We start from the raw sequence: 27,058 nt of genomic DNA, 5'->3' as shown, positions 1-27,058 counted from the left end.
TTCAGAAAAGAAAATAACCACAAACTCACACAAAAGCTAGATGAATAATAGTACTTTTGAAAATAGAATTAGGGAAAACATTGTAATACGCATGTTCATAACGAAATGGCGGCCGGCCAAAGAGATCAAAAAAAGATCATTATATTGTACTTAAAAAAAAATGTCATTATATCTTTAACTTCTTATTAATTAGTTCAATAAAATCCTTACACTTTGATTATGGTAGTGTGTCTATTTAGTTATAAACATTAAAAAGTTTTTTAGTTATATTTTTTTAATATTCAGTTTATCCTTTGTCAGTGACAACTATCACTATAGTTCCCAACTAATGTATTGCATCATGTAAAAATATTTATATAATATTAAAAATACAACATAACCTTTTACATTTAAGCTTATATATTTAGAAATAATTGTTACATGTTAATGTTAGGATTGACATAAATGACTTATTATAATCAATATTATCATGTACTAAATTTATAATTTACAACGTATTGAAGTTGCTTTTGCCCACCATGGCGGGCGATGGCAGCAATAATTCAAATAATTACCTTAACTTATTATTTATCTGAATAATTTCACAGTTAGGCCAGTTTAAGATCATATTGAGAAAAAAAAAGATACAAACAAAAACAAAAGCAAAATTATAATTATAATTGACTTAATATCCGATAATTTGTTTATGTCGAATGAGTCTAACTCAGAAGTTAAGGTATCTTGTTTTTTCTTTAAAGTCGGAGTTCAATTCTCCATCTCCACATTTAGAGTATTAAGAAATAATAATTTGCTTCACAACACATTATTTTCATCTTACAAAAAATATACCAATTACTTAATACGTGTTTTGCAAGTGGTACGACTTTGTTGATAATATCTTATATAAAAATAAATTTTTATTAAGAGCTTAACAACCAAATATTATAGTCGTTTTACAAGACTACAAATCTTCTGCAAAATGAAATTATAAATTTTGCAAAAAAGTAATTAGCTATTACAATTACTTATATGTCTGCTTCTAAAAAAACATACACCTTTGTAGGGAAAAAAAAAACTACTATATGAATTATTAAAAATATCTTTATAGTTTATAATTGGTTAAATTTCATAATAAAAAAATATTTGCTCCTTCAGTATAAAAAAATTAAATATTTATGTCATAAATATATAATTTTCATTGTTTTCATTGCAACCAACTTAAAATTTTGATTTAAAAGAAAAACACATTTATACAATTTTTATTTTATTGAAAGATGGGTGCAATTTTGAGCCTAGTGTATTGTCTATAATATATTGGTAAACTTAATGTTCTTCACTTACGAAATTTATCAAATTTTATTCATAAAAAAATATAATTAAAGGTAGACGATCAACATTAATAACATATTTATAATTATTTAATTCTACAGTCATTTATAATTTTAACAAAACTATCAATAACCAACCGACATTTATTTTAAAATTAAACATTTTTAAAGTATAACTCGTTATAGATAGATATGTATTCTTCATAATTAATATTTAACAATTATGACTTCTGTATTTTGATCGATGACATTTTGTTTTCAACTATGTTTTTCTACCATCTATATTTTTATATGTTGGGTGGACCAATAATTTTACATGTAATATAAATGATTCATATTCACCCATTTAATTCAAGTCATCATGGATCTTATACCTATCTTTAAAATTTTAAAAATAATTATGATTATTTGAATATTTCTAAATTACATCCAGTAACACGAGAAGATACTAAATCTAATGGTCTCTGTACATCATGTAACATTTGTTTGGGAGTGATGGTAGAAGAAGTGATTTTGAGCAACGGTATTTAAGAATAATTAATTTTTCAAAATACCTTAAAAATCAATTTTAAGTGATTTTATGTTTTTCTAAAATCAATTTTTTAATCTGTGAAACATGTTGATGGAAATAGAAGTGAAATTAATTTTTTATATCATATCTCAACAGCACAATTTTTGTGTTTACCTTATGCTCAAACGCAATAACATAAAATGTATTGAAAAGTTAATTTGAATTATGCAAAAAGTTTATTTTAATCTCTAAAAAAGATATTCTTTTGTTCATCCAAGGATCTACAGCAATGTATGAAGCTCAAACCCCCGACCTTTGAAAATGATGGAGAAAAAAAACCTTTATTGTATACTAAAAAGTATAAACGAATTCAAAATTTCTCCGTGCAACTATATATATATTATTTAAAAATATAATTAAAGGAGGTTAAAGGAGAAGGTTAAAAGGAAGAAGCAAATATTTCAATTACCGATCAACTAAGTTCATATAGATCAGCAATTATACCGTGACATTTAGGAGAGAAGAAAAATAAAGATAAGTGGATCAGTTTGGTTAATCATCATCTGGGTCAAATTCAATCTCGATGCCGCCAATGGTAATGTTCTGATCCTTGATCCTAGGCACGAGAGTGACGACGACGCTGTCTTGATCCTCTATGCCCAAATCTTCAAGCAGTTCAGTTATCCCCAACCTCAGGCAGGTCTTGAGGTTGTTCATGTTGGCGTTCTGATGGGGCACGCTCGCGAAGCTGCCGGCAAACTCAGTGTTATCCGCCCGTATTTCCCTGTCCTCTTCGCTGTTGATCAAAACGTCGAACTTCACGGCCGTGTTGGGGTCAAATTCGATCCCAGAGATCACCAAAATCTCCTCTTCCTCCTCCTTCTCCTTGCTGCTCCTCGACTTCTTCGGCCGCTTCACGTCCGTCCTGATCACCGACTCCAGAGACAGCGGAAACTCCAACTCCGACTCCGCCGCCAGGGCTGCCCCGGTGCCCAGCAAGGATGGGAATTTCGGCATATTGTTATTGGCCACGCCACCCTTTCGAAGCTTCTTCCGACGTGGCGAGGGGCAGTTTTGAGCCACGGAATGTCCACGTCCTGGTAGACGTAGCCGAGGGCTGTGGTGTCGAGGCAGTCCCGGACGCGGACTCGCACGGCCTCCTTCTTCTCGTTGTAGAACACGAAAGATGCGTTGAGGAAATCGGGGTTTTGAATGTCCCTGCGCCGTCGGCCCAGGGTTTTCCAGATGCACCACATCCGGTCCACGTTTGCGTGGTGGGAGTAGAAAACCGGGTCTCGACCGGCGGAGTAGAAGTTTCCCATGTCCTCACCATTGGGCTGGTGCTTGTTGCCGCACCATCTGTGAATTGGGATGTGAGGAACGTTCTCCACGCTCCCAGCTCCTGTAATATTTATTATAATCAAGATTCATGGCTAGGATTGATTAACACCTCACACCTCTTATCGCTAGCTAAGAGATACAGAATTGAGATATGATTGTAATTTAAAAGGATAAAGTGTTAAAAGCTTAAAATATGTGGTTAGGAAAATGTGACCTGGTGATGGGTCGTCGCCCGCTCGATAAGGGCGGCCGAAAAACAGTGACCGCGTACGGCTGCCGGATACCATCTGCCGATACATAACCCGAAGGTTACTCCTTACTCTGGCCTCATCATCCATATTTACATCGGTGCCATTGTAATCCAGATCCACCACCGTCGGCGGCATATGATTCTCGTTACGAAATTCATCGTAAAGCGGCGAGTTCTGGTTGGCGAAGATGGCCGGAAATGTCATCCCCGCCGGAGCGTCGTAGTTCCAAAACGGCAAGGCGAAAGTGGGGTCCCCAATCAGCTCTCCCAAGATCTTCTCATGGAAGTAGAGATAAAAGCGATGGAAAGGGAAAAAAAGCCACGAATTATGAACCTGGAGCTCAACTGGGAACCCAAGTTGCTTGTAACCGCCGTTACAATAGGCACAGTGAATATTCGCCTGCTGCATGAAACTACGCGGGTCATGGTCTGGCAGGCCTCTCATCAACTCCACGGCTCTCTCATATTTTTTCAGGTAGTTTTTGTCGACTAAATGGGCGGCCGGCCGAACTCGTAATTTGCGGGGTGGAGTCGGCCGGAAGTCTTTGATTTTGATGGACGGCGGGGGGCAGCATTCGACCTTCTTGTCGCGCACCTGTGCTGGCCCGCACTTGGTAATTTGGGGGGTGTCCACCGGAGCGGCAATGGCAAAGGAATCATATTCTGGGGCAAAACTGGAAGCCCCGTACAGCCCGCCCAGCCCAATAAGCACGTCTCTCCGGTCCACCATATTCCCTGGGGACTGGGAATCATGCTTGTTGGAGCCGCTGCACACAACTCGAGCATGCTTATTATTTTTATTCACAACAAACTTTCTTCTGGATGATGGGAGAAGTGATGGCGGCAATGGAGGGCACACGGAAGCCATACTTCTTTGATTTACTTCACGCGATACTTATATAACCAAAACAAATATCTTGGTGCAGTTTATGTTAGGGGCCCTCCAATTTCCATCTGTGTTGGGTTTGTAAAGAGTGCAAACAAAGTTCTACGTTGTTAGGAAAATGAGTTTATATAATGTATATAAGAGAGGACAATTATCTTTATTGGTGTGAAGCATTTAGATAAAACTAAAAGTATAATCGTGAAAGTTATACTAAAAACTGTTCGAATACTTGGACAAGACGTTATTGTCCTTGTACCCTATATTGTCCTTCTCTCTCTTTTTCTACCTTTTTCTTCTCTCGGAACTGCCAAAACATAGTCATATCAAGAAGAGTTTTCGAAAAACTGTGATCTGTAGTTTTGATAAACAATTAAGTCATCAGACTCATAACCCATGTTTTGCTGGCCACTACTAAAAGAAATTTGAGAAATTATACTAATTAGCATAAAATTAATTATATGAAAATATCATGACTTTTTATTTTTGTTTAAGTTTTTTATAGTTCTCATATGTGATCATTTATGCTATTTTTGTAAAATTTTGAAATGTAAAAAGATAGAAATTTTTTATGATTTTAAGAAAATATCAAAATTGGTCAAATTTTTAGAAGTTTACCAACAAGATAGGTGTGGATGGAATTTTTCGTTTGATGATGTAAACATGGAGTTTATGGCTTTGATTAGTTATTTTTAAAAAAATAGTAACTCCTTTGCATTTTTCTTAATTCAATTTTGGTTAGTATTTAAATCACTAAAATGGTACTTCTCATACTATACCATTAGTATTTAACTCCTTTGCATTTCATCTTTTTGGTTTATCTTTTATCTTTTTCTATTTCTCTTTCTCTTCTTTTTTTTATAATGCATATTTCTTTTGTGGTACTTTTATAATTTCTCCTTAAATGTCTCAATTTTGACAAATTTTACTCAAAAAGAACTCAATTGAAATAATTGTCTTGGTCTCTGAAGATTCATGATCTTCCCTCTACCTCACTGATATAGATCTTTGTTTACTTTTTTTTGCCAACCCAATATTTGTAATTAATAATACAAATTTATAACGGATAGATATAAGTTTTTCTCTTTTTTTCTTCCTAGTCTAAAACCTAATACAAATTTCCCACGTGCTTCCTATATTTTTTTAGATGACGTTTACAAGATGTAAAGGAAATGTCATTTGAATACTTTTCGTGGGCCCGACCTGCTGAAAAACGTGTGGAAAAGTCATCTTTATGCCAGTAACTATAATTAGAAGTAACTTGAAAATTTAATGACATTGCCTTTGAGGTGGTTACAAATTTGAGAACTCTTCATTTTTTTAGTACGAAAAATATTTCGTTTCCTACATTTTTCTCCTCATAGAACTATCACAGTGGTCAATAAAAGGTAGTCTAGGTCAGTCTTATAGTATATATAAAAATTAAAAAAATAAAAAGAAAATGTGATTTGTAGTTTTGATAAGAAGTAAACTTCACGTGAACTCGGTTCAGATTTCTTTTGGACCCAACTTAATTGTTTGATTTATAAGTTTATAATCCAAATCGTTTTTAGTTGTATTGATCAATTTTTTCGAGTCACTCGAAATTTTTTAAACATTCATAACAAGAATGATGACTAATTTGAATTTTTTTTAATTGATTCTTTATTTAATTTCGTTGTATAAATAAATTGATTTGACTATAATGGTTAACCTAACTTTTGTTATTTTACTTCAAATTTAAATCTACACCATTTCCATACCTATTTTTAAATTAATTATCTATTCAACTTTTCCAATTTAATTTATATAATTTCTAAATATATTTTTAATTCACTTTCATGATTTTTTAACTTATTTATTTTTTACTTACTTTTCTTTAAAATTTAAATTTCACCATTTTCAAATGGATTCCTAAATCAATCATTCATTTAACTTTTTATTTAAATTTATATAATTTTTTTCTAATTCACTCCACTTGTTTTGTTTTGACATTTTCAAGAGAATATTATTTATATATAGGTAGATATAGTGGTTAAAATTTAAAAGGATCCATTATAATCTAATTAAAATATAATTAAATTCTTTTTACTAATTCATAATATTTGCACCAATTTTCGTTATTATCTCGAATATCTATCGATGTTTCAAATATTGAAGATATATTAATAAAAATAGTGCGCATATTCAAAGGCACAAAATTGTAATTTTTTTATTGGATGATCCAAAATATTAGGCCCGAATAAAATATGTATACCTGATTTTTTATTCTTTTCCTTATGTCACAGTGCATGTGAAGTTATATTTTTTTTCCTTTTGAGATACTTTTATGAATTCTCGTTCAGAAGTAGTACGAAGTCTCTTCAACAAAATTTATAGATCTATCCCTGGAAGTAATCTTGCTTTTTGAACATTTTCTATTTTTAGATTCTTATTCCTTGTTTTCTTGCTCCTTTTCTATTTCTCGTTTTTGTCCTCTTTTCTGTCTCTTGCTCTAATTATTGCTTTATGCTCTCCGTTCATAATGTGGTTGTAAAAGGTTAAACAAAAGTACAACTTTAATATTTTCAAAAATCAAATATTATTATTATTACTAGGTTAGATTTTCATCTTATCTCATCTTAGTTTTAGATTTTAAAAAAAAAATTACTATAATCTTAATAGAAATATTTTTTTTAAAAAAAAGGACATAACAAGAGATTATTCAACTCCATTTTAACAAACAAATTCTTATACTTAAAAATTTAATATAATTGCCTGTTGTGTTGCAGATTTATTTTATTTTTTTAACTATAATCATTGTAAAAACTCAGATAATAATAAAAAGAGGAATAATAACAAAAAGGTTAAAAAAAATTAAAAGAAAAGATTTAGAAAGAGAAATATGAACAGATATCTAAATATTTAAAAGAGAAAGATGGAAGATTTAAAATTATTTGGATACAAATGATGATCGATCCCACGTTGAAAAGACAAGAGTTTATAATATAGATGAATTACTCTTCTTATTGTCCATTGGTTTTGAGATAGAACCGCATGAATATTAATATGGTATCAGAGTCCAAAAAACTCAAACGAACATCCGATTTAAAAAGAGCCACCTCCCTCACTCACTCTAGCTTGTTTTCTTTCTTACTCATGCTCACCCAACGGTTGCCACAGACCTTCCATATCTCTTCTTTTTCATTCAAACAGTGGTATACTTATCCATGTATTTGAACAACTAATTTTTAGGTCGTGGTGAAGCATTATATTATCATTGACCGATCAAAGAGAATAACTGTAATTTTTCCAATTGTAATTTTGATTGGGGTGTATGGTTTTTAATCTCTTTACTTCTTGGATGTGGGAGAGGAATCGATTTTTTTTTTTTGAATATTAGAGAGAGGAATCGATTTGATTTTGATTTTCAACAGTAAAGTACGTATAATGTATATATAAGCAAAATGATTAAAAACATTTTTTGAAGCCTAATGTTTTTGGTCATCCAGTCAGCAAAAATCCGAACAAATTAAACTAAGAAATATACAAACTTTTATGTTAATTAATAAATGAATATTTTATACCTCTTTTTTTATAGCAATATTTTATACCACTTAAATAATATATAAATACTACCATTAATATTTATCAATTTGAATATATTTCAATTACTGGGGACATATATCTTCACTTCCGATTAAATTTATATAAAATAAACCTTATTACTAATATGCATACCCATATTAACTATTCTATATTTTCTTGACATTTGTATGTATGTATATATATATCTATATTTTGACATATATCTTAAAGACATTTGGTTATATATCAAATTGAATAAATTCTTAATATCAATATAAAATTTTCTTGATTTGTGAAAATGTGAATAAAAATATTGGCATGTACCCCACCTTTCTTTGAGGTCAGAGATTCGATGTCTATATTCTCAAACTTTTTATTTCAAGCGGGTAAAACTTTGTTATGGGTAATTTTTATATGTAATTTTTTTTTTAATTATGAAAATTAGAGGGAAGTTTTCAAATTAAATTTTAAATTAAAGACTATGCACTCTTCCTTTTCTTCTCTCGGCAACCGCTGTGGTGATGATAAGATAAGATGTCAGAATTTTATTTGGAAAGGCATCTACTTTTTTTCAAGTTGTACACACAATTTAAGTTTGGACAATAAATAATAATAGTTGAATTGAATGTTAAGTGCAACGTGCAGCAAAGTTTGAAAAAGCAAAACATAGTACGTCCTTTTACTGCCTACTATAATACATGTCTGTTTAATGCGACAAAGTGCAAGTCCTATATTATTAATATATTTATACTTATACGGTACAACAACTCTTCCCAGAATAGTTAGAGAAAAAAGTGAGAGGGATTGGACAGTGGCCAGTGGTCCACCTCTCCTGGAAAGGTACGTCTTTTTTTCTCAATTCTTCGATTAAATTCTTTTTCAAACGGTATTTTTATATACTTCGTTTAATTCTTTCGTGGTTTTTTAAGAAGTAGATAGCACGAATCAAGATATAATATAGATCTCTCTTGTTGCCGTAACTCTCTCAATCTCGTTTGCCTAGCTACTATAAAGGGGGAGAGGAAGGACTCCAAAAGTTACCGGAAAGTCGCCGGAAACTCATGGTCAATATCGAAAATGGATGGAACTTTCGTAAGCATTTTTTTATAAAAGAAAGTAAATGGGTTTTCTTCAAGTTATTCTCAATAACTTCTATGGGTTCTTCAATCTTGTATGTTCTTGCTTGGATTAATGGAAGACATAAAGGCGCATAAGCAAAGAAGTATTTTCATGGAGATGTAAAAGAAGAAGAAAGTGTATAGTAGAGTTGGTGAGAGTAAAAGTAATAATATATCAAGTACAAAAGATGGAAGAGTTCTTGTAAGAAGATAAAAGGAGATATTAAAGCTAATGAAAAGTTGAAGAATATGTGTAGTACAAAAAAAGTGAAACCACAAAGAGAAGAGAGATTGTCTTGTGTGAGTTTTATTTAAGATTATGTGGAGGAGTGGAAATTGAAGGGACGTTGATTGTTTTTCTTTAATGGTGAAAGAGTACTTTGGAGCTTATTGGACAGATAATGGTTTTAATTACATTATGTATACTAGCTTGGACCATTAGATAAATGAAAAGTTATTTTAGAAATCTCTTGATATAGCCTATTTGACAAAAGTCCCGCTTAAGACAAATTTAAGTATCCGCGAAATTGAAGTCACGGTTGATTGTTAAGCATTAGTTTTGGTTGAATTGAGAATTACAATCAGTTTCAATGATTGACGGCTATGGTATGAGATTTCTAAGTTATGATTTTAGTTAATATGACTCGTGAATTTAGAAATGTCTTAGGATTATCGAACTGCGGTTTTCGGTGATAGAATTGTTCTATTGGAATGATGGTTATTTGTGATTCCAAGTGAAATAGTGGAATATTGAATCATGAGACACTGATTTATAATGATTATAATTTATTGTGGTTTGATAAGTATTAAAAGCTATTATAGAAATTGTTTTCAAACCACTAGATATTCTTATATCCATGGTGACTTCCCTATACACTTACATGAATGTGTTCATGTATTGTATGTATGATCAGATTCGCTTTACTATACATCTTGAGTTTACTCGATGTGTAGTATGACCAGATAGTTCTGTTATGTGTTTTGAGGTTGCTCGATACCTAGTATGACCACGATTGCTCTGCTACATGTCTTAAGCTTGCTCGATATGTAGTATGACCAGATTTGCTTTGCTACACACACATCTTAAGGTTACTCGATATGTAGTATGACCAGTTTTGCTCTACTATGCATCTTAAATTTCTTGATGTATAGTATGACCAGTTGCTTTGCTATGTATGAGGGTTTAGCCTATACATAATATGACTAGTTTGCTCTGCTATATGCATTGAGATTCTCCATATATAGTATGATCAGTTTGCTCAAATGTCTATATTGAGACTACTTCGTGCTAGTATGACTAGTTTTGAGTATAGATTTATTGATGAGATTTCCTAGTCATGACTATGTTTTGAAGGTGATGTTCAAAAAGATCTATTACCATTAAGTATTTCAAGTGATTTATTCCTCAACGTATTCATGACGGTCTCACAAATTATAGTTTATTGTTGATTATGTTATCTATTACCATTAAGTATTTCAAGTGATTTATTGTTGATTAGGTTAATAGTTTCTTCAACATTATTTCCTTAAAAATTGCTTATACTCACTGAGCTTGTTATCTCACTCTTCTATCCTTAATTTTTCTTCTAGGTAGCAATTGAGTCTCCAACCATCCTATTGGGATCAAGATTTGTCACCAACCTCATCTAGATTGCATATTAGTTTGCATGAAAATGTTGTAGTGTTGTTTTCTCTCTGAAATTAGCGTGGCTAGCATTTTTTTTTTCCACGGGCCGCATTGCACTAACTATTTATTTTGGGTTTGATTATTAAATTGAGGCTAAAATGTGTTATGTTGATGGAATCTAATTGATGTGATTTTAATTTATGAGACGAGTCTTGAATAGTGTGCAAAGAGATATGCTTGGTTGTAATATGATGGTATCTTATATTATGAAGTGAACCATTTTTTTTTTGCCGTTGTGTTTTATCAATTCTTAGAGAAATCTCTGATTTTACTCCGCCAAATCTTCTAGCCACGATTTTTTCTTTTTTTTCAAAATATCAAATCAATTCATGTTAGTTTTGTTAAGGATCCCACGTTGGAAAGAAAAGGGACCTAATAATAGTTTATAATAGACATGGACTACTTCTCTCATAGCCAATTGGTTTTGAGATGGAACCCCATGAATATTGATAAGTTTGACAATAGATCATAGGTAGTTGGAATCCATTGTCGGCATGTCATGTCCTAAGTCTTTACATTTCTTTGGAAGAGTCGTTTTCCAAAAAAGAAAAAAAAAAAAAGCAACCCGGCAACCAAACCTGACCCAACCCGAAAATTCAAGTTGGTCCCAATAACACCCTCTAATCCGACCCAACCCAACCCATGAACAGCCATGTTTTGTACCCGTGGGATCTCGTTTAAATGAGTTTCAAATTTTCCATTTAAATTCTCTGCAAAATGGGGATGAGTGAATTTTTCCCGATATCTAAATGGCTATGGACTCAGTGGAGACAAGAATACATTGTTCGTCTCTTTTTTTTTCTTTTTATTATAACATGTGGGATGTGGATCAAACTCACAATCTCTTAGTTTGATATATATATCAATTACGGCTCAACTATGCTCGTTTTAGCTTTACTATCCTATTTATATATAGACATATTAAAAAATTCATGTATAAGAAATCTCCACCTCGATTCCCGTAAAACTTCATGGAGAACTTGAGACAGAAAATTAAATGGGTGTGGGAATAAGGATGGGAAAGCCTTCTCCATCTCTGTCCCGTGAAGATCCATCGTCCCTACACGTTAACCTCTCCAAACTTTTTACATAGTGTTATAATTTTTTATTTTTTTTGGAAGATGGTGTTATAATAATTTAAGGAAGTAAGTCAAAACGAACTCAGTAGTAATTGATATATATCTCCAATTAACAAGTTGTAAGTTCGATCTCCACTCTACATTGTAATAAAAAAATAATTGGAAGAAGGTGTTAAAATATTGATAATCGTATTTATAAATTTAAATTTCTTTGCCAAAGTGAGCATAGTTTAGCAGTAATTTGTATGTATATCTAATTAAGAAGTTGTGAATTCAAATCTCAACCCCGTACCTGCTAGAAAAATTAAATTTCTCATTTTCGTATTATTTAGAATTGTAATACTAAAAACGACAAAGATTTTCATCCTTGAATTTCAATTTTGAAACACTGAAAATACAGTGAAAATTTTCAATAACCATACTCAACTTTTATATCCGTTAATTGTGAGAGATTGCCCAACTTTTCTCCATCGATCATGAAAAGGAAGCGAAGTAAGAAAAAGTTGAAGCCCGTTTGGTATCATTTTCTTATTTCTGTTCCTTTTTAATAAATAAAGTAAAATTATATGGCCACAATCATCCATCGTTCAAGAATAATAAAACTATATTTTTATTTATATTTTGAAACAAATTGTAAATGGAAACAAGAAACAAAAAATTTGTTTTTGTTGTTTCTAAAATTTATATACAACTTTGAAAACGTTTCTAAAAAATGAGAAATAAAAAACATAAATTGTTGATGCATAAATTTGGCCTCTTGAGATTCCATCAAATTCTCTCAATTAAAGGGATCGACGTGACTGCAAAATAGCACTAAGACTGTTGTGACTTTTGCCACACGGGCTCCGATGTTTAAGTTAGTATTGGAGTAGTCGAGTAATAGAGAGTAGGGTATTTAGGCATACCTTTAGGATTTGGTTTACTTCCCTATTTATAGAAATTGAATCTTGATCCCTCTACGATTGTGGAATTCGAAGTCTGATACATCTAAGAAATTTGGGTCAGCGTCTCTTGTTATGAGTCTGTCGTCGGATCAAGAGTCGAGACGTGATGAGCTCGAGTCAGCATGCATCATGGTCGAGTCAGGTCTTCTAGAGTTCTTGGCCTCGGTCTTGACGCCGAGCCTTGGTCGGTCGGGGGGCCGACTAGGGATGCCGAGCACCGGCCTCATTTCTGGTTCGTGCCTTCTCTTGGCTCTTCTCCGGTCTTCTCTCGCTTCGTTGGATCTTCTCTTTCTCCCTATAACAATAGCCTCCACTCTCAATGTAGAAGGCAATAAGTATGAGCAAATGCTAAAGCTTTTATATTGAAAGTATTTGGCACTTGGTCGTTTCATGGATGACTATTTTTGTGGAATAGCCCTCATACCCTTTTGTCGCTGTTGGTTGTTGTTTCTCGGGCTGGCCTTGTTAGCCCAGATACCCTTCTCGTAGTTGGCTATAGTCAAGTCTCTTGGGCTCTACTGTTCAGTTAGTTTTAATAGTTTAGATTTTTGCCTTGGGATCTAACGTTTAGTTTGGCTAGCTATACCACCCCTAGGCTTTCTAAACTGTTTGGATTTTGCCCATGATGTTATACTCCAATGATCACTCTTGGTCTATTTGGTTTTTGTCAATGGCTTTATACCCTAGTCCAGTTTGATACCCTTTTGTCATTGTCAGTTGTCATTTCATGGGATAGTCTTCCAAGCTCCATATACTACTTTGACATAGTTAGCTGCAATCAAGTCTCTTGGACTCTGCTATACGGTTAGTTTTAACCGTTAGATTTTAGCTTTGGGATCTAACTTTTAGTTAGGTCGGCAGTACCATGCGTTTTCTAACTTGTTTGGCTTTTGTCCATGGTTTTCTACCCCAGGGTTTACTCTTGGGTTTCTAACGTACTTGACTTTCGCCAATGGTTTTATACCTTGAGTTTAGTTGGAACCGTTGGGTTTTTAACTTATTTGGCTTCTGCCAGTTTTTTACACTGAGTTTAATCAATACCCTCGAGTTTCTAACCTATTTTGGCTTTTGCCAAATGTTTTATACCCTAGATTTCCTTGATTGGTTTGGCTTGCCAGCTTTCTGTTTCATCAGGCCTGTACACATGCCTGCACCTTTGGGATTCTTTTCCCCGGTTTCACTCACTGGCTTCTAGCTTATCGGTCTGATTCTAGGTCTATCCCAGTTCGAGTTCCTTGACGATTGTTACTCACCTGGCCCCCACTTGAAGAGATTTTGTTTAACGTATCAAACGAAAATTTTCTCAAATACTTGAAGTTTTGTCATTTTCTTTTATCTGCTTGTGTCGACTAAGTCACTTCTCCTTGCCGAGCACAATTTATGGAGACCGAGTCGACTTTCCAAGTTGCTCCTACTGCTACGTGCTACTGACTTTTGTTGTCGTGCAGTTATCAGATCTGGTCAACGGAAGAGACCTGGTCGGCAGAAGATGCCAAGTCAAAATAAGGTCTGGTCAGTAGAATAAGCCTAATCGGGGGAAGACACCTGGTCGGAATCCAAAACTCAAAATTCCAAAACACACACCATTGAAATTACTGACACGTGCATGAAAGTTCGAAATCAATTTCTTCACAAAAATATCTTACGTTATGTTTGTAAAGTATGCAAACAAAGTCTCATATTGTCACACGATTATAAAGACAATTATCTCCAATAGCATGAGGTCTTTTGGGTGACACAAAAAATAAAGTCTTAAGAGTTATATCTAAAATAGACAGTATCATACCATTGGAGATACTTCATGAGTACAATAGTAACATTATGTCAAGGGCATGCTTATTCAACATATTCTAAAATTGAATGTAGATTCAAATGATAATGGAGGCTCTAATGAGATAAAAATGTGTTTACCAACTAGCTACACAAAGTCATGCCTTCCTTTATAATACAGATTAATACATTAATTTCACAAGCTCAAACTTTTTCAACCTAAACTTCATACCTTCAAACTTGTTAATTAGATTTTGGTAGAGTCAAACATCTCCTCTTGCTACTCTTCATCCAATTATATATGTGGGAGTATATTTGGCTTCCTTATTCTATCTCATTCCCCTAATAATATATATCAAACCCTCCGTCTCGAAATATATACTCTTTCAAAATATAAATTTTGGGTAAGTTTTTTCAAGGTTTGACAGATCGAAACCAAAATCACTTGAAAAAGGAAAGAACTTGAAACAAAATTTTAGAGTTTTTAAATGTGGGTTGAACTATCGGGATCTATTAGGAGTTTTAGAAAGAATCAACGAAAACCTTAAAAGTGTGCAGCATAAGTTTGAGTAATGCTTTTCAATAATAATTGATCTTCTGGAGAGAGTGAACCAAAAACCATGGTGTTTTTCTCTCAAATTTTATCGCTATTGATATTGATCCATTTTAAATAATATATGGTCATGGGTATAAAAATGAATCTGAAACTCTGTGCAATTATTCAACAACCAATGACTTGGTAAAGTCTTGAAAAGAAAACTGATCCAAATGGTTTTTCCACCTCCACCAATTAAGAATATTTTTCGTTGATTTTTTTCAAGAAAACATAGGCAAAATATTAAATTTTATGTATAAATTATTTACTTTATTTTGTACGAAACTTTCCCAAATATCTACTTGTACACATTCATATGTTGGGCCCAAATGAGCTCATGGTATCAAATATGATCTGGGCCGCACGATATTATACGGACTTATTTACATATATATAGGCGCCATTTTTACTTTTGAATTCTCAAAAAATGTCCGCATTTTCTAAACGTTTTGCATTTTCTCCGCCAAAGTTCGTAAATATAATCTAGTTAAAATTCCTCGGTTAACCTTTTGTAATCGAAAACAAAACAATTCATTAAATATATAATATATTTTTTTGAAAGAAATGGTTTCATTAATACAAGTATTTGAATAACGTACCAGAAGTTAGAGGCTAGATGGAAGTACTTCAATTAAGAGAAATGATGGAAATAGCAAAACTAAAAAAGAAATATAATGATTTCGACGATCAAGATGGAGTAACGATGAGACTTTTGAGAAGGAATGAGTTATTCCTTCGCAGCCAAATATTCTAAAGGATAGATCAGGGAAATAAAGATATTCAAGAATCCCTTTGTAAAATAAAAAATATTAATACAAATGAAGAAAATGTCCGTTCACGTAATTTTTTTTTAAAATAATGTTAGTTGAAAATACTAAATTATGAACCGACCATTGAAATGAGAGGAAAATCCTTACACTATGCAAACAGGGTTAAAAATATTTTAATAGAAATTCAAAACCAAACATGATAGTTTTGGAGCAATTTACATATTGAACGACCTCTTAAAAAATTTTCTGAAAAGTCACCGATCTGAATTCCAAATATTAATTTGAATTCTATACTTGCATGAAAAATAATATGTCGAATTTAATAAGGGGCACAATATATTTTTCTAAAAATTTATAAAGAGTAAAATTGAGAGTTTTAAAAGATTAAAATCCCGTCTTAAAAAATCCTAAAAGAATATTACCTTTGATACACATATTTAGTCCTTCCTTTTATGCATTAAGAAGATGGGTCACAAAAAATACAAAAGAAAAAAGAAAAAAAAAAGAAAGAAGATGGGTCACAAAAACAATCATGATTCAACCATGATCATGACTTATATTCTTGTTTTGAAAAATACTGTATCTTCTACGTGTCAAAACTTTAATGTTGTTTAAATATCCTTCGCTTTCTTCCATCAATTCTCTTTAATTCTCATTTTATTTTATATCTAAAAATAAATTCATGTACTAGTACATGTGATTAACTACATTTTTATATTAGATTTGGAAAAGTTACCCTTCTGAAGGGAGGGAACAGAGATACCATAGGCCCATAGCAGCTTGATTTATAACCTAGGGTTCTTGATGACTTTGGCTCTTTACCATTCAATTTCATCTTTATGGCTCGATATCGTCGACACAAACTAGAGTGTCGACAAATACTCTTCTGAGGGAAAATTTGTAAGGATAGTGTCAACATTAAATAAATGTGCGACGACAGAAAATTAAAAGAAGAAGCAAACATTTTAATTATCCATGAACACAGATTGGCAATTATACGGTGACATTTAGTAGAAGAAAAATAAAGATAAGTAGATGAGTTTGGTTAATCATCATCTTGGTCAAATTCAATCTCGATGCCACCAATGGTAATGTTCTGATCCTTGATCCTAGGCACGAGAGTGACGACGACGCTGTCTTGATCCTCTATGCCCAAATCTTCAAGCAGTTCAGTTATCCCCAACCTAAGGCAGGTCTTGAGGTTGTTCATGTTGGCGTTCTGATGGGGCACGCTCGCGAAGCTGCCGGCAAACTCAGTGTTATCCGCCCGTATTTCCCTGTCCTCTTCGCTGTTGATCAAAACGTCGAACTTCACGGCCGTGTTGGGGTCAAATTCGATCCCAGAGATCACCAAAATCTCCTCTTCCTCCTCCTTCTCCTTGCTGCTCCTCGACTTCTTCGGCCGCTTCACGTCCGTCCTGATCACCGACTCCAGAGACAGCGGAAACTCCAACTCCGACTCCGCCGCCAGGGCTGCCCCGGTGCCCAGCAAGGATGGGAATTTCGGCATATTGTTATTGGCCACGCCACCCTTTCGAAGCTTCTTCCGACGTGGCGAGGGGGCAGTTTTGAGCCACGGAATGTCCACGTCCTGGTAGACGTAGCCGAGGGCTGTGGTGTCGAGGCAGTCCCGGACGCGGACTCGCACGGCCTCCTTCTTCTCGTTGTAGAACACGAAAGATGCGTTGAGGAAATCGGGGTTTTGAATGTCCCTGCGCCGTCGGCCCAGGGTTTTCCAGATGCACCACATCCGGTCCACGTTTGCGTGGTGGGAGTAGAAAACCGGGTCTCGACCGGCGGAGTAGAAGTTTCCCATGTCCTCACCATTGGGCTGGTGCTTGTTGCCGCACCATCTGTGAATTGGGATGTGAGGAACGTTCTCCACGCTCCCAGCTCCTGTAATATTTATTATAATCAAGATTCATGGCTAGGATTGATTAACACCTCACACCTCTTATCGCTAGCTAAGAGATACAGAATTGAGATATGATTGTAATTTAAAAAGGATAAAGTGTTAAAAGCTTAAAATATGTGGTTAGGAAAATGTGACCTGGTGATGGGTCGTCGCCCGCTCGATAAGGGCGGCCGAAAAACAGTGACCGCGTACGGCTGCCGGATACCATCTGCCGATACATAACCCGAAGGTTACTCCTTACTCTGGCCTCATCATCCATATTTACATCGGTGCCATTGTAATCCAGATCCACCACCGTCGGCGGCATATGATTCTCGTTACGAAATTCATCGTAAAGCGGCGAGTTCTGGTTGGCGAAGATGGCCGGAAATGTCATCCCCGCCGGAGCGTCGTAGTTCCAAAACGGCAAGGCGAAAGTGGGGTCCCCAATCAGCTCTCCCAAGATCTTCTCATGGAAGTAGAGATAAAAGCGATGGAAAGGGAAAAAAAGCCACGAATTATGAACCTGGAGCTCAACTGGGAACCCAAGTTGCTTGTAACCGCCGTTACAATAGGCACAGTGAATATTCGCCTGCTGCATGAAACTACGCGGGTCATGGTCTGGCAGGCCTCTCATCAACTCCACGGCTCTCTCATATTTTTTCAGGTAGTTTTTGTCGACTAAATGGGCGGCCGGCCGAACTCGTAATTTGCGGGGTGGAGTCGGCCGGAAGTCTTTGATTTTGATGGACGGCGGGGGGCAGCATTCGACCTTCTTGTCGCGCACCTGTGCTGGCCCGCACTTGGTAATTTGGGGGGTGTCCACCGGAGCGGCAATGGCAAAGGAATCAGATTCTGGGGCAAAACTGGAAGCCCCGTACAGCCCGCCCAGCCCAATAAGCACGTCTCTCCGGTCCACCATATTGCCTGGGGACTGGGACTGGGAATCATGCTTATTGGAGGCGCTGCACACAACTCGACAATGCTTATTATTTTTATTCACAACAAACTTTCTTCTGAATGATGGGAGAAGTGATGGTGGTAATGGAGGGCACACAGAAGCCATAGCCATGCCAGCTTGGCCTTGCATTCTTCTTTGGGTTGGATCTAAGGTATTTACTTCACGTGATACTTATAACCAAAAGAACAAGAGGAGAAAAAATCTTGATGCAGTATATCTCCTGGGCCTTTCGATTTCCATATTTTTCGCATGCTGAAAAATGTGTGGACAACTCTCCAAGTTAGAGTACTCAAAAGTTTGGAAAAAGATGTTCCTGTCCTTGTCCCCTGTATTATTTTGAGGAAATAATTACAACTTTTATCTCTCTTGACTCTGTTATTGTGATGTTAGTAGAAATGTAAGAGACCTTTTGTGAAAATTAATGAGTTGTCAATTTTAAAATGATGTTAGTAGAAGATTTGGTCTTCAACTCAAATAAGAATGAGAAAGGTAGGAGCATAAATTTTTTTTATTCTTTTTAAGAATAATGAGTTGTCAGACATTTAACGACGATAAAGACAAATATTTGGTTATCAATGTTAAGGAGTGAAAGTATTTTCCTTTTCTTTGGAAATACTGATCTCTTAATGGTGAGGAGCAAACTCGTTCTCTTAAATATTTGACAATCAAAAATGAAAAATACAAAACCATAAACCTTTTAAAAAAGATAATGAGTTGTCAAAATTAAAGATTTGGTCGCTCTCGAGGAATCAAGTATTTTCATTTTTTCTTTTTTATTAAATATGGCATTGATTTGAAATTTGAAAACTCAGCATTTTTTTTTCCTCTGACAGAAAAAGTATCTCTTTTTCTATCTTTCTTTCCCCTCAAAATTATATAATAGTAGTCAACACAAAAGATAGTCTAACTATGATAAGTAGTTTTGATAAACAATTAAAGGCAGCCCCATGTTTTACTAACCACTGCTAAAAGAGATTATACGCATAACAATAATATGTATACATAAAAATATCATTTTTTTTATATATATCTGATGTGATTCTATAAATTTGGCCATTTTTAAAAATTTTAAACCTAATAGGATATATATGGTAGGAAAGATAAATCTAAAAAGATAGGTGTGAACGGTAGTTTTCCTTTGATGATGTAAACATGGAGTTTTATGGCTTTAATTAGTCATTTCTGCAAAAATAGTAAGTCCTCTTCTTTTTTATTTATTAATTAATAATACAAATTTATAGGAGATAGATATAAGTTTACTTTTTTTAATCTAAAACCTAGAACAAATTTCTCACGTGGTTCCTAAACTTTTTAGATGATATTTACAAGACGGGAAGGAAATGTCATTTCAATACTTCGTCTTGATGCATTTTTTCGTGAGTCCTACCTTTTTGGCCTGCTGAAAAAAGTGTGGACAAGTCTTTCCCAAGCTAGTCGAATACTCAAAACTTTGGAGTAAAATGTTCTTGTACCGTAAAATTTTTAATACCCCACCTATAACTAGAAGTAATCTGAAAATTGAATGAATGACACTGCCAGCTTTGACATGGTTAGAAATTTAAAGAATTCTTCATTTCTCCCCTCATGGTCAATAATGGTCAATAAGAGGAGCGTAAGTACGGTTTTCAAGTATATCAAGAAGATTTTCCGAAAATGTGTGGTAGTTTGGATAAAAACTAGTGGTATTCATGAATTGGACTAAGGTTTCTTTTAGACTCAACTCAATTATTTGGGTCGTAAGTTTATAATCCAAACCATTTTTGAGTTGGGTTGATCGATTTTTTTAAACACTCATAGTAAGAATAGTTACTTAAGTTAGAACCCATCTTTTGCTAATCATTATTAAAAAAAATTACAAGATATCATTGTTTTTTTTTTTCAAAAGTGTCATGAAAATAGTTTTTGTTGGTCTGGTGTGATTTTATAAATGTTCAATTATTTATATATATATAGATAGAGGTGTTAATGGTATTTTTCTCTTCAAATACATATTTCTTTTGCACCATTTTTGTAATTTTTCCTTAAAATTTTAAAAAGATAAGACTTTTCTGTGTTTTCCAAAAAAAATATAAGAATGTGTTACCAACTAGATAGGTGTTGATTGTTTTTTTTTACGATGTAGATAGATAAGTTTATATATTTTCAATTTTCTAACCTTCTAAAAACATAAAACTAAAAAAGGTTACTGTGAGAAAAAATAGTTATCAAAGCTTTTATTTTTTAAAAATAGAAAACATAAAAGTCAAAAACAAAAAACAAAAATCATTATCAAACCGTCCAAAAGAAAATCACAAGAGAGAGAGAATTTTGTTCTTTATATTGAAAGTGATCCAAGTGAAAGAAGAATGGAAAACTTCTCCACACATTTCTCTCCCTCTTTTCTTTAACACTTTGTTGTGTTCTTTTTGTGGCATTTTAAGATCCATTTCCACTACTACCTGTCTTTTAAATTTCATTTTAATAAATTAATTTGTCTATTAATATTTTTGATGAACCTCACCTGTTCAATATATATAACCTCAAATTAGAAAAACAACAAAATTATTTCATTTTAATAAATAAATTTGTCTATTAACATTTTTTGGTGAACGTTCAATATATATAACCTCAAATTAGAAAAAAAAAATTGAATTTGATAATCGTTTGTGTTTTTTAAAAACATAATGAACTTACTAGCCTAATAGATTTTTTAAGTTATCTTAAGAATTAATAAACCACGACTCAATCTAAAAATTTAAGTTGATAGGGTGGTAAATTTAATTTAACAAGTGGTATCTAACCGGCTAAAATTTAAAAGAAAAAACTAGATGAAGAATTTGAAAGTAGTTTAGAAAGTGGAAAATTTGTTCATTTCATGACTCAGCTCGACATTTCTATATGTTGGCCGGTCCTAGAACTCCTAAATATCGACGATACATTATTGACATTTCACAGTACCGTCAAAATATAGTTGAGAAAATTGAACTGCAAGCCTTAAACCTAAGCCTTATCCCCAATATATAAAAGTTAATGTAATTGATGAACAAAAAAGAAGGGAATGGATACCTTATCCATTTTGTCATTGATACTAGTAAACTATTCTAGTCAGTAAGAGTTCAACGGGATCTACATTTTTTTTTCTGATTCTAGGAGGATCTTGTTGAGTTCTTGGTTCATGTCTACAACTCAATTTATCTGATTATTACAGAAATGAACGTAATCTAAAATATGAAACATGAAAGAAAATACCGATTAAACCAATCACAATAACACGAGTCACAATGCCTATTATCCACAGAGGAATCGGATTCCTCTAGTCTGGATCATTTGTCTCATTTCCCTCTACCTTTCATCGAGTGATCTTGCTAGAGACAGAAACGGTCATAGATAATAATTGTGAGTTGATATCCTTCCAAATGAGATAAAATAATCGTACTATTTTTTAGAATTTCTTTTTAATTTTAATTGAAGAAATAATTAAAAATTTCATTTCTCAAACCTGGTGGACGTGGGATGCTAACTCAAACAACACAAATTTCATGACTTTTTTTTTTTTTTTGAAATTGGGTTGAATAGTCCTTTTACCGAGGCAGTATTGTTTTTTACCTACTTTTTTCAAAACATGTGTCACCACAAGGAAAATAAGCTTTCGTTGTTGAAGCTCTATTTTGGTCGCTAATGTGTGACTGTTGCATGAAAGGCGTCGTCAGTGGACCCGCGCCACGAAAAGGTGGGCGTCACTAACGGCAGCGACGAAATTTAAATTTTCGTCAAAATATTTTCGTTGCTAGGAGCAGCGACATATTATCATTTTCGTTGCTGGACATTGATTTTTTAGTCAAATTAAATTTCCATTGGTGGAATGCTATTGTGACGATTATTTTCATTGCTATTTATTTTTTTTCTATTTTTTTTTACTTGTACATTTTTTTCTTTTTTATTGCGTGACATTATGCGATTTCGTCGCTAAATATTACAACACTTTCATTATTTTGTGGCTAAATAAAAACCAAACTTCAATGTCATCCATCAGTATGACTATATTTCCTACAATTCTAAACAATACAATAAATGATAATAAAAGGATAAATCATATTAAACTTTAAAATTAAACATAGTGTAAATACATAATATATCCAAACTTGAAAAGACTAACATATGTCATATGTCTAAATATAAGTCTTTTACATATTGATCTAATACAATAATAATGACAAGTTTACCGAATCTTCGACCATAACACAGCACGATTATTAGGCTTTATGTTTCAATCCTGCATAAATAATTTCATGTGATCAATATTTTTGACCTTAAAAATATATTCGAAATCAAAATGATAATATGTAATATAACAAGCTACATAAACATATTCATGAAAATATTATATTCAAGTTCCAACAAGCAAAAAAAAAAAAAAATACACAACGACAACAACATTCTAACAACTATATAACAAACTTCATATTAAAAAATTTCAAGTTCCAATAATAAACATGAGTGACATTCATATATTTCAAACTTCAACAATAAAACATCAAACACATTCAAAAATTTAAACTTCAACAAAATTCGCATTCAAAAGCCTCCCTGAACTATATAACAAACTTCATGCTCAAACAATAAACATAAGTCACATTCATATCTTTCAAACTTCAACAATAAAACATCAAACACATCCAACAATTTAAACTCCAACAAAATTCGCATTCAAAAGCCTCCCCCTCAAGAACTATATAACAAACTTCATGCTCGAACAATAAACATAAGCCACATTCATATATTTCAAACTTCAACAATAAAATATCAAACACATACAAAAGTTTAATTTCTAAATCTAAAAGATACTCGTCCCAAACAACTACATAACAAACTTCATATTCATAAGTTTCAAGCATCCAATGCATACTCAAAAGTCCCCCCGCCCCATACTATACTCAAAATCAATAACTTAATCAAAATTCATATTCAATACCAAACACATAATAAAGACACATTACATGCGAGTACAAATGACCTTTCACATTGCATGGTCATTTCCATACTAAGTTTTGACATTTCCTACATGGGCAACGCGTAAACTCTCTCTTGTCGACATGGTTCTTCGAAAATTGAACGAATGACCTAATTCCTTCTGTAATCCTATACAAATTCTAATATTTAAGATCATCATTCTCTACCAAACAAAGGTAAATATGTTAAAAGTATAATTTTAAAGCAAATTATAAGCAACAAAACTAATTCCAAACATTTTTTTTAAGCAAATTTCATTATTCCAACTAAAAAAACTTACAAAGAATAATCTTAAAAGAAACTCTAAACAAACATATTTCATATAAAATTTAAACTAAATTTCAAACGTAATATATAAATCAATTCAAACAATAGACATACTTATTTTAATAAAATCAACCGAGAAAAATAATATGTTAAATTTTCAATGCACAACAGCTTAAGACAAATTTAATTATTGCACCCTACACAAGACATAACACAATTGTAAATCATTTGAAACAATAAACCTACTTTAAATAAAATCAAAAGAGAAAAATGTGTACCTAATAGTGCTAAATCTTTCATTGCACAAGAATGATCGATGAAAGAACTCCGGTGAAAAGAAGCCCCAAACCGTGAACGATTCTACAGACAAAACAGGACATATAAAGTATAAATCAACAAAAATAAACCTAGCTATTGAAATCGACAAACACCGGGTGATTATTGTGAAGAAACCAGCGGCAAGCAACCATAGAGGCGAGCAGCGGCGATGGAGAACGAAAATGGAAGAGGACTGAAGAGGCAAAACAAAATGGAGGAGAAAAGGGGCTGGGGCCGTGTTTAAGGGGGTTGGGCGTCGTCAAAACGTTGTCGTTTTGATGAGAAAATTAAATTTATTCATCAAAACGACAATGTTTTGACATATGCGACGAAAATTTTGCGTTGCATATGTCAAAATAGTGCCAAAATGGGCACCAAAATGTGTTTCGGCGTCTGCTTAACTTATGTGACGCAGGTTTTCGTCGCTTGTGAAGCAACGAATTTAATTTTCGTCACTTCTGCAGCGACGAATTTGTTTTTCGTCGCTTCTACAGCGATGATTTTGTTTTTCGTCACTTCTACAGCGACGATTTTGTTTTCATCTTTGCTAACATAAGCCTTTTTTTTGTTGTAGTGTGTTTTCTAATCTTTGCTAACATCATCTTTGAAATCAAATTACTTTCACTACCCCTCCACTTATTTTTTAGATTTCTCTCTTGTTCTCTCCCCCTCTTTTTCCATATCTTCAAAAAAAAGTCATCATTCTTCCTCTCCCCATTTTTCGTTTCTTTCTCTCTCATTCTGGTTCAATTTTTTCTCAAAAACATAAACAAAAACCCAATTAAATTGATTGACACACTTTCTCTCTCTGATTTAGAACGTAACAAAACTCAATTAATTTCATACACACTTTCTCTCTCTAAAAATAAGATTTAGAATGGAACAAAAATTCAATTAATTTCATAGACACACTTTCTCTCCTCTAATAATAAGACTGAGAGGAAGATCTGGCCTTCGAGATGGAGATCCAGCCGTTGAGAGCAAGATCCGACCGTGGGCAGCTCTGTTTTCCTTTTATTGGTCATCGGCATTTTCGCTGTTTTCCTCTAGCTCTCGATTTCGCTCAAAATCTCTACTCTCGCTCAAAATCTCGCTCTCGCTCTCGATCTCGCTCTCAATCTTGATCACGATCTCGCTTATGGTCTCAATCTCACTTGAGGAAGAGGAAGAGAAAAAGTCGCTAGATCTTTTACACGATGTGTGAGGAAGAGAGATAGATGTAGCCGTGGAGTGAGGGGTGTGAGAAAGAGAGAGGAAACCTATTTTTAGAGAGAGAAAGAGGGTGTGAAGAAGAGAGAGAAATTTTAATTTTTATGTTGAAAAAATCGAGAGAAAGATGAAAAGATAAAATAATAATAATGAAAATTAATTTCTCCCTTCCTGCCTCATCTCTCCTCTCCCCAGAGAAAATGAGAAGAAAATAAGGAAGAGAAAGAATGAGTTAAAGAAAAATGAGACAAAGAAAAAAAATTTGAAAAAAAAAGAAAGGGAAATAAGGAGAGTGAAAAAAATTCGGTAAAAAATGAAAGAAATAAGAGAGAGAAATCTAAAAAAAGAATAGAATGATAGTAAAAATAATTTGGTATGAAAAATGATGTAAACAAATATTAGAAAAATTTTGAAAAAAGTGGGTAAAAAATAATTTTACCTCAATTAGAAGGCTATAAGCCCAAAACCCATTTTTGGTTTTTTCCCTCCTCAATCCATCCAAATTTCTGTGAATCTCTTGCCTTTTTCGGTGCCTGTGAGTCTGTATAATTAAATCAGTTGATTTGACTTTTTTTTTTTCTAATTGATTCTTTTTCTAATTTGCAGGTACAAGTTTATTGATTTACTATGATGGCTCACCAAATTTAGTCCCTCGTTTTTCTAATTCTTCTGCACAATCAAATCTCTAGCTTGGTTTTTTTTTTCATATTACCTCCTCATGTGTTCTGTCTTCATATCTGAAATTTAGAATTTGAGTTGACCAGTTCTATTATTGGAAAGAATCAAATGATATTTGCAACCAATCCAACTCTTATATTTTTTAGTTGGGTTCGATTAGATTGTCCGATTTGAAATTATTAGAGAGGGAGATGAGGGGTAGGAGGAGGGAGACAAGGAAAAAGGAAGGTGGATGTTGGGTTTATAAAGTAATTACAAACCAAAAGCAAAGTTGTAAGGACTATGTCGGACAATATCATATCATTGTGAGATACGTCGAACGTAACAATGGCAACGAAAGGAAAGGGATAGAGAGACCTGAATGGTAGGCGGCAATAGAAGGGGTAGAAGACGGGTTTTTGAGCAAAGATAGAAACAAGAAAAAAAAAATCGGAGAGAGAGGATAGGGAAACGAAAAGGAGGGGATGCTCTCTTGTTCCTCGCTCTATCACATATTCGCTCTAGTTGCTTTATGCTCTCCGTTCCTTAAAAACATAACAATAGATTATCCAACTCTATTTTAACAAACAAATTCTTATACTTAAAAATTTAATATAATTGTCTATAGTGTTGTAGATTTGTTATCTTAAAACTATAATCGAAATAAAAACTCAAATAATTGTGAAAATAGAAATAATAACAAAAAAAATTAAAAAGAAAGATTTGGAGAGAGAAATATAAATAGAGATCCCAGAGATTTAAAAAGAGAAAGATGAAGATTTAAAATTATTTTGAAACACACATAGTCATGTCATCTCATTTCAATCTTTAGCTCAGTCTCGCTTGTTTTCTCCATCACTCTCGCTGGTTTTCTTTCACCCGACGGTTGCCACAGACCTCCAGATCTCTTCTTTTTCATTCAAATGGTGGTTTACTTATCTATGAATTTGAGCCACTAATTA

The 27,058-nt window shown here is 33.4% G+C and overlaps 2 protein-coding genes across 2 annotated transcripts; both read right to left on the bottom strand.

Moving 5' to 3' along the window:
• Positions 1–2,257: 2,257 nt before the first annotated feature.
• On the bottom strand, positions 2,258–4,292 carry LOC111010634 (polyphenol oxidase, chloroplastic). Its single transcript, XM_022284116.2, is given in 3 exon segments — positions 2,258–2,880; positions 2,883–3,220; positions 3,374–4,292. Coding segments are annotated over 3 exon segments (1,752 nt in total). The 5' UTR covers positions 4,278–4,292; the 3' UTR covers positions 2,258–2,370.
• Positions 4,293–16,745: 12,453 nt separating this feature from the next.
• Positions 16,746–18,826, bottom strand: LOC148212534 (polyphenol oxidase, chloroplastic-like). The gene is made up of 2 exons (XM_088121999.1): positions 17,852–18,826; positions 16,746–17,697 (listed from the first exon to the last, which is right to left on the bottom strand). Exons 1-2 carry the CDS (start codon positions 18,783–18,785, stop codon positions 16,847–16,849), a joined length of 1,785 nt encoding a protein of 594 aa, XP_087978125.1. The 5' UTR covers positions 18,786–18,826; the 3' UTR covers positions 16,746–16,846.
• Positions 18,827–27,058: the final 8,232 nt, after the last annotated feature.

This window comes from Momordica charantia, assembly GCF_013281855.1.
Source record: "Momordica charantia cultivar OHB3-1 chromosome 3 unlocalized genomic scaffold, Mcharantia_2.0 BLBB01000003.1, whole genome shotgun sequence".
In the NCBI taxonomy this organism is placed as follows: Eukaryota; Viridiplantae; Streptophyta; class Magnoliopsida; order Cucurbitales; family Cucurbitaceae; genus Momordica; species Momordica charantia.
This window is presented reverse-complemented; position numbering and strand designations above follow the sequence as displayed.

Bases quoted from the DNA above. Each gene is read 5' to 3' on its own strand.
- LOC148212534 (XM_088121999.1), bottom strand. From the start codon at position 18,785: ATGCAAGGCCAAGCTGGCATGGCTATGGCTTCTGTGTGCCCTCCATTA. The intron at 17,698-17,851 runs GTCACATTTTCC...TAAATATTACAG, and splicing joins GGGCGACGACCCATCACCAG to GAGCTGGGAGCGTGGAGAAC.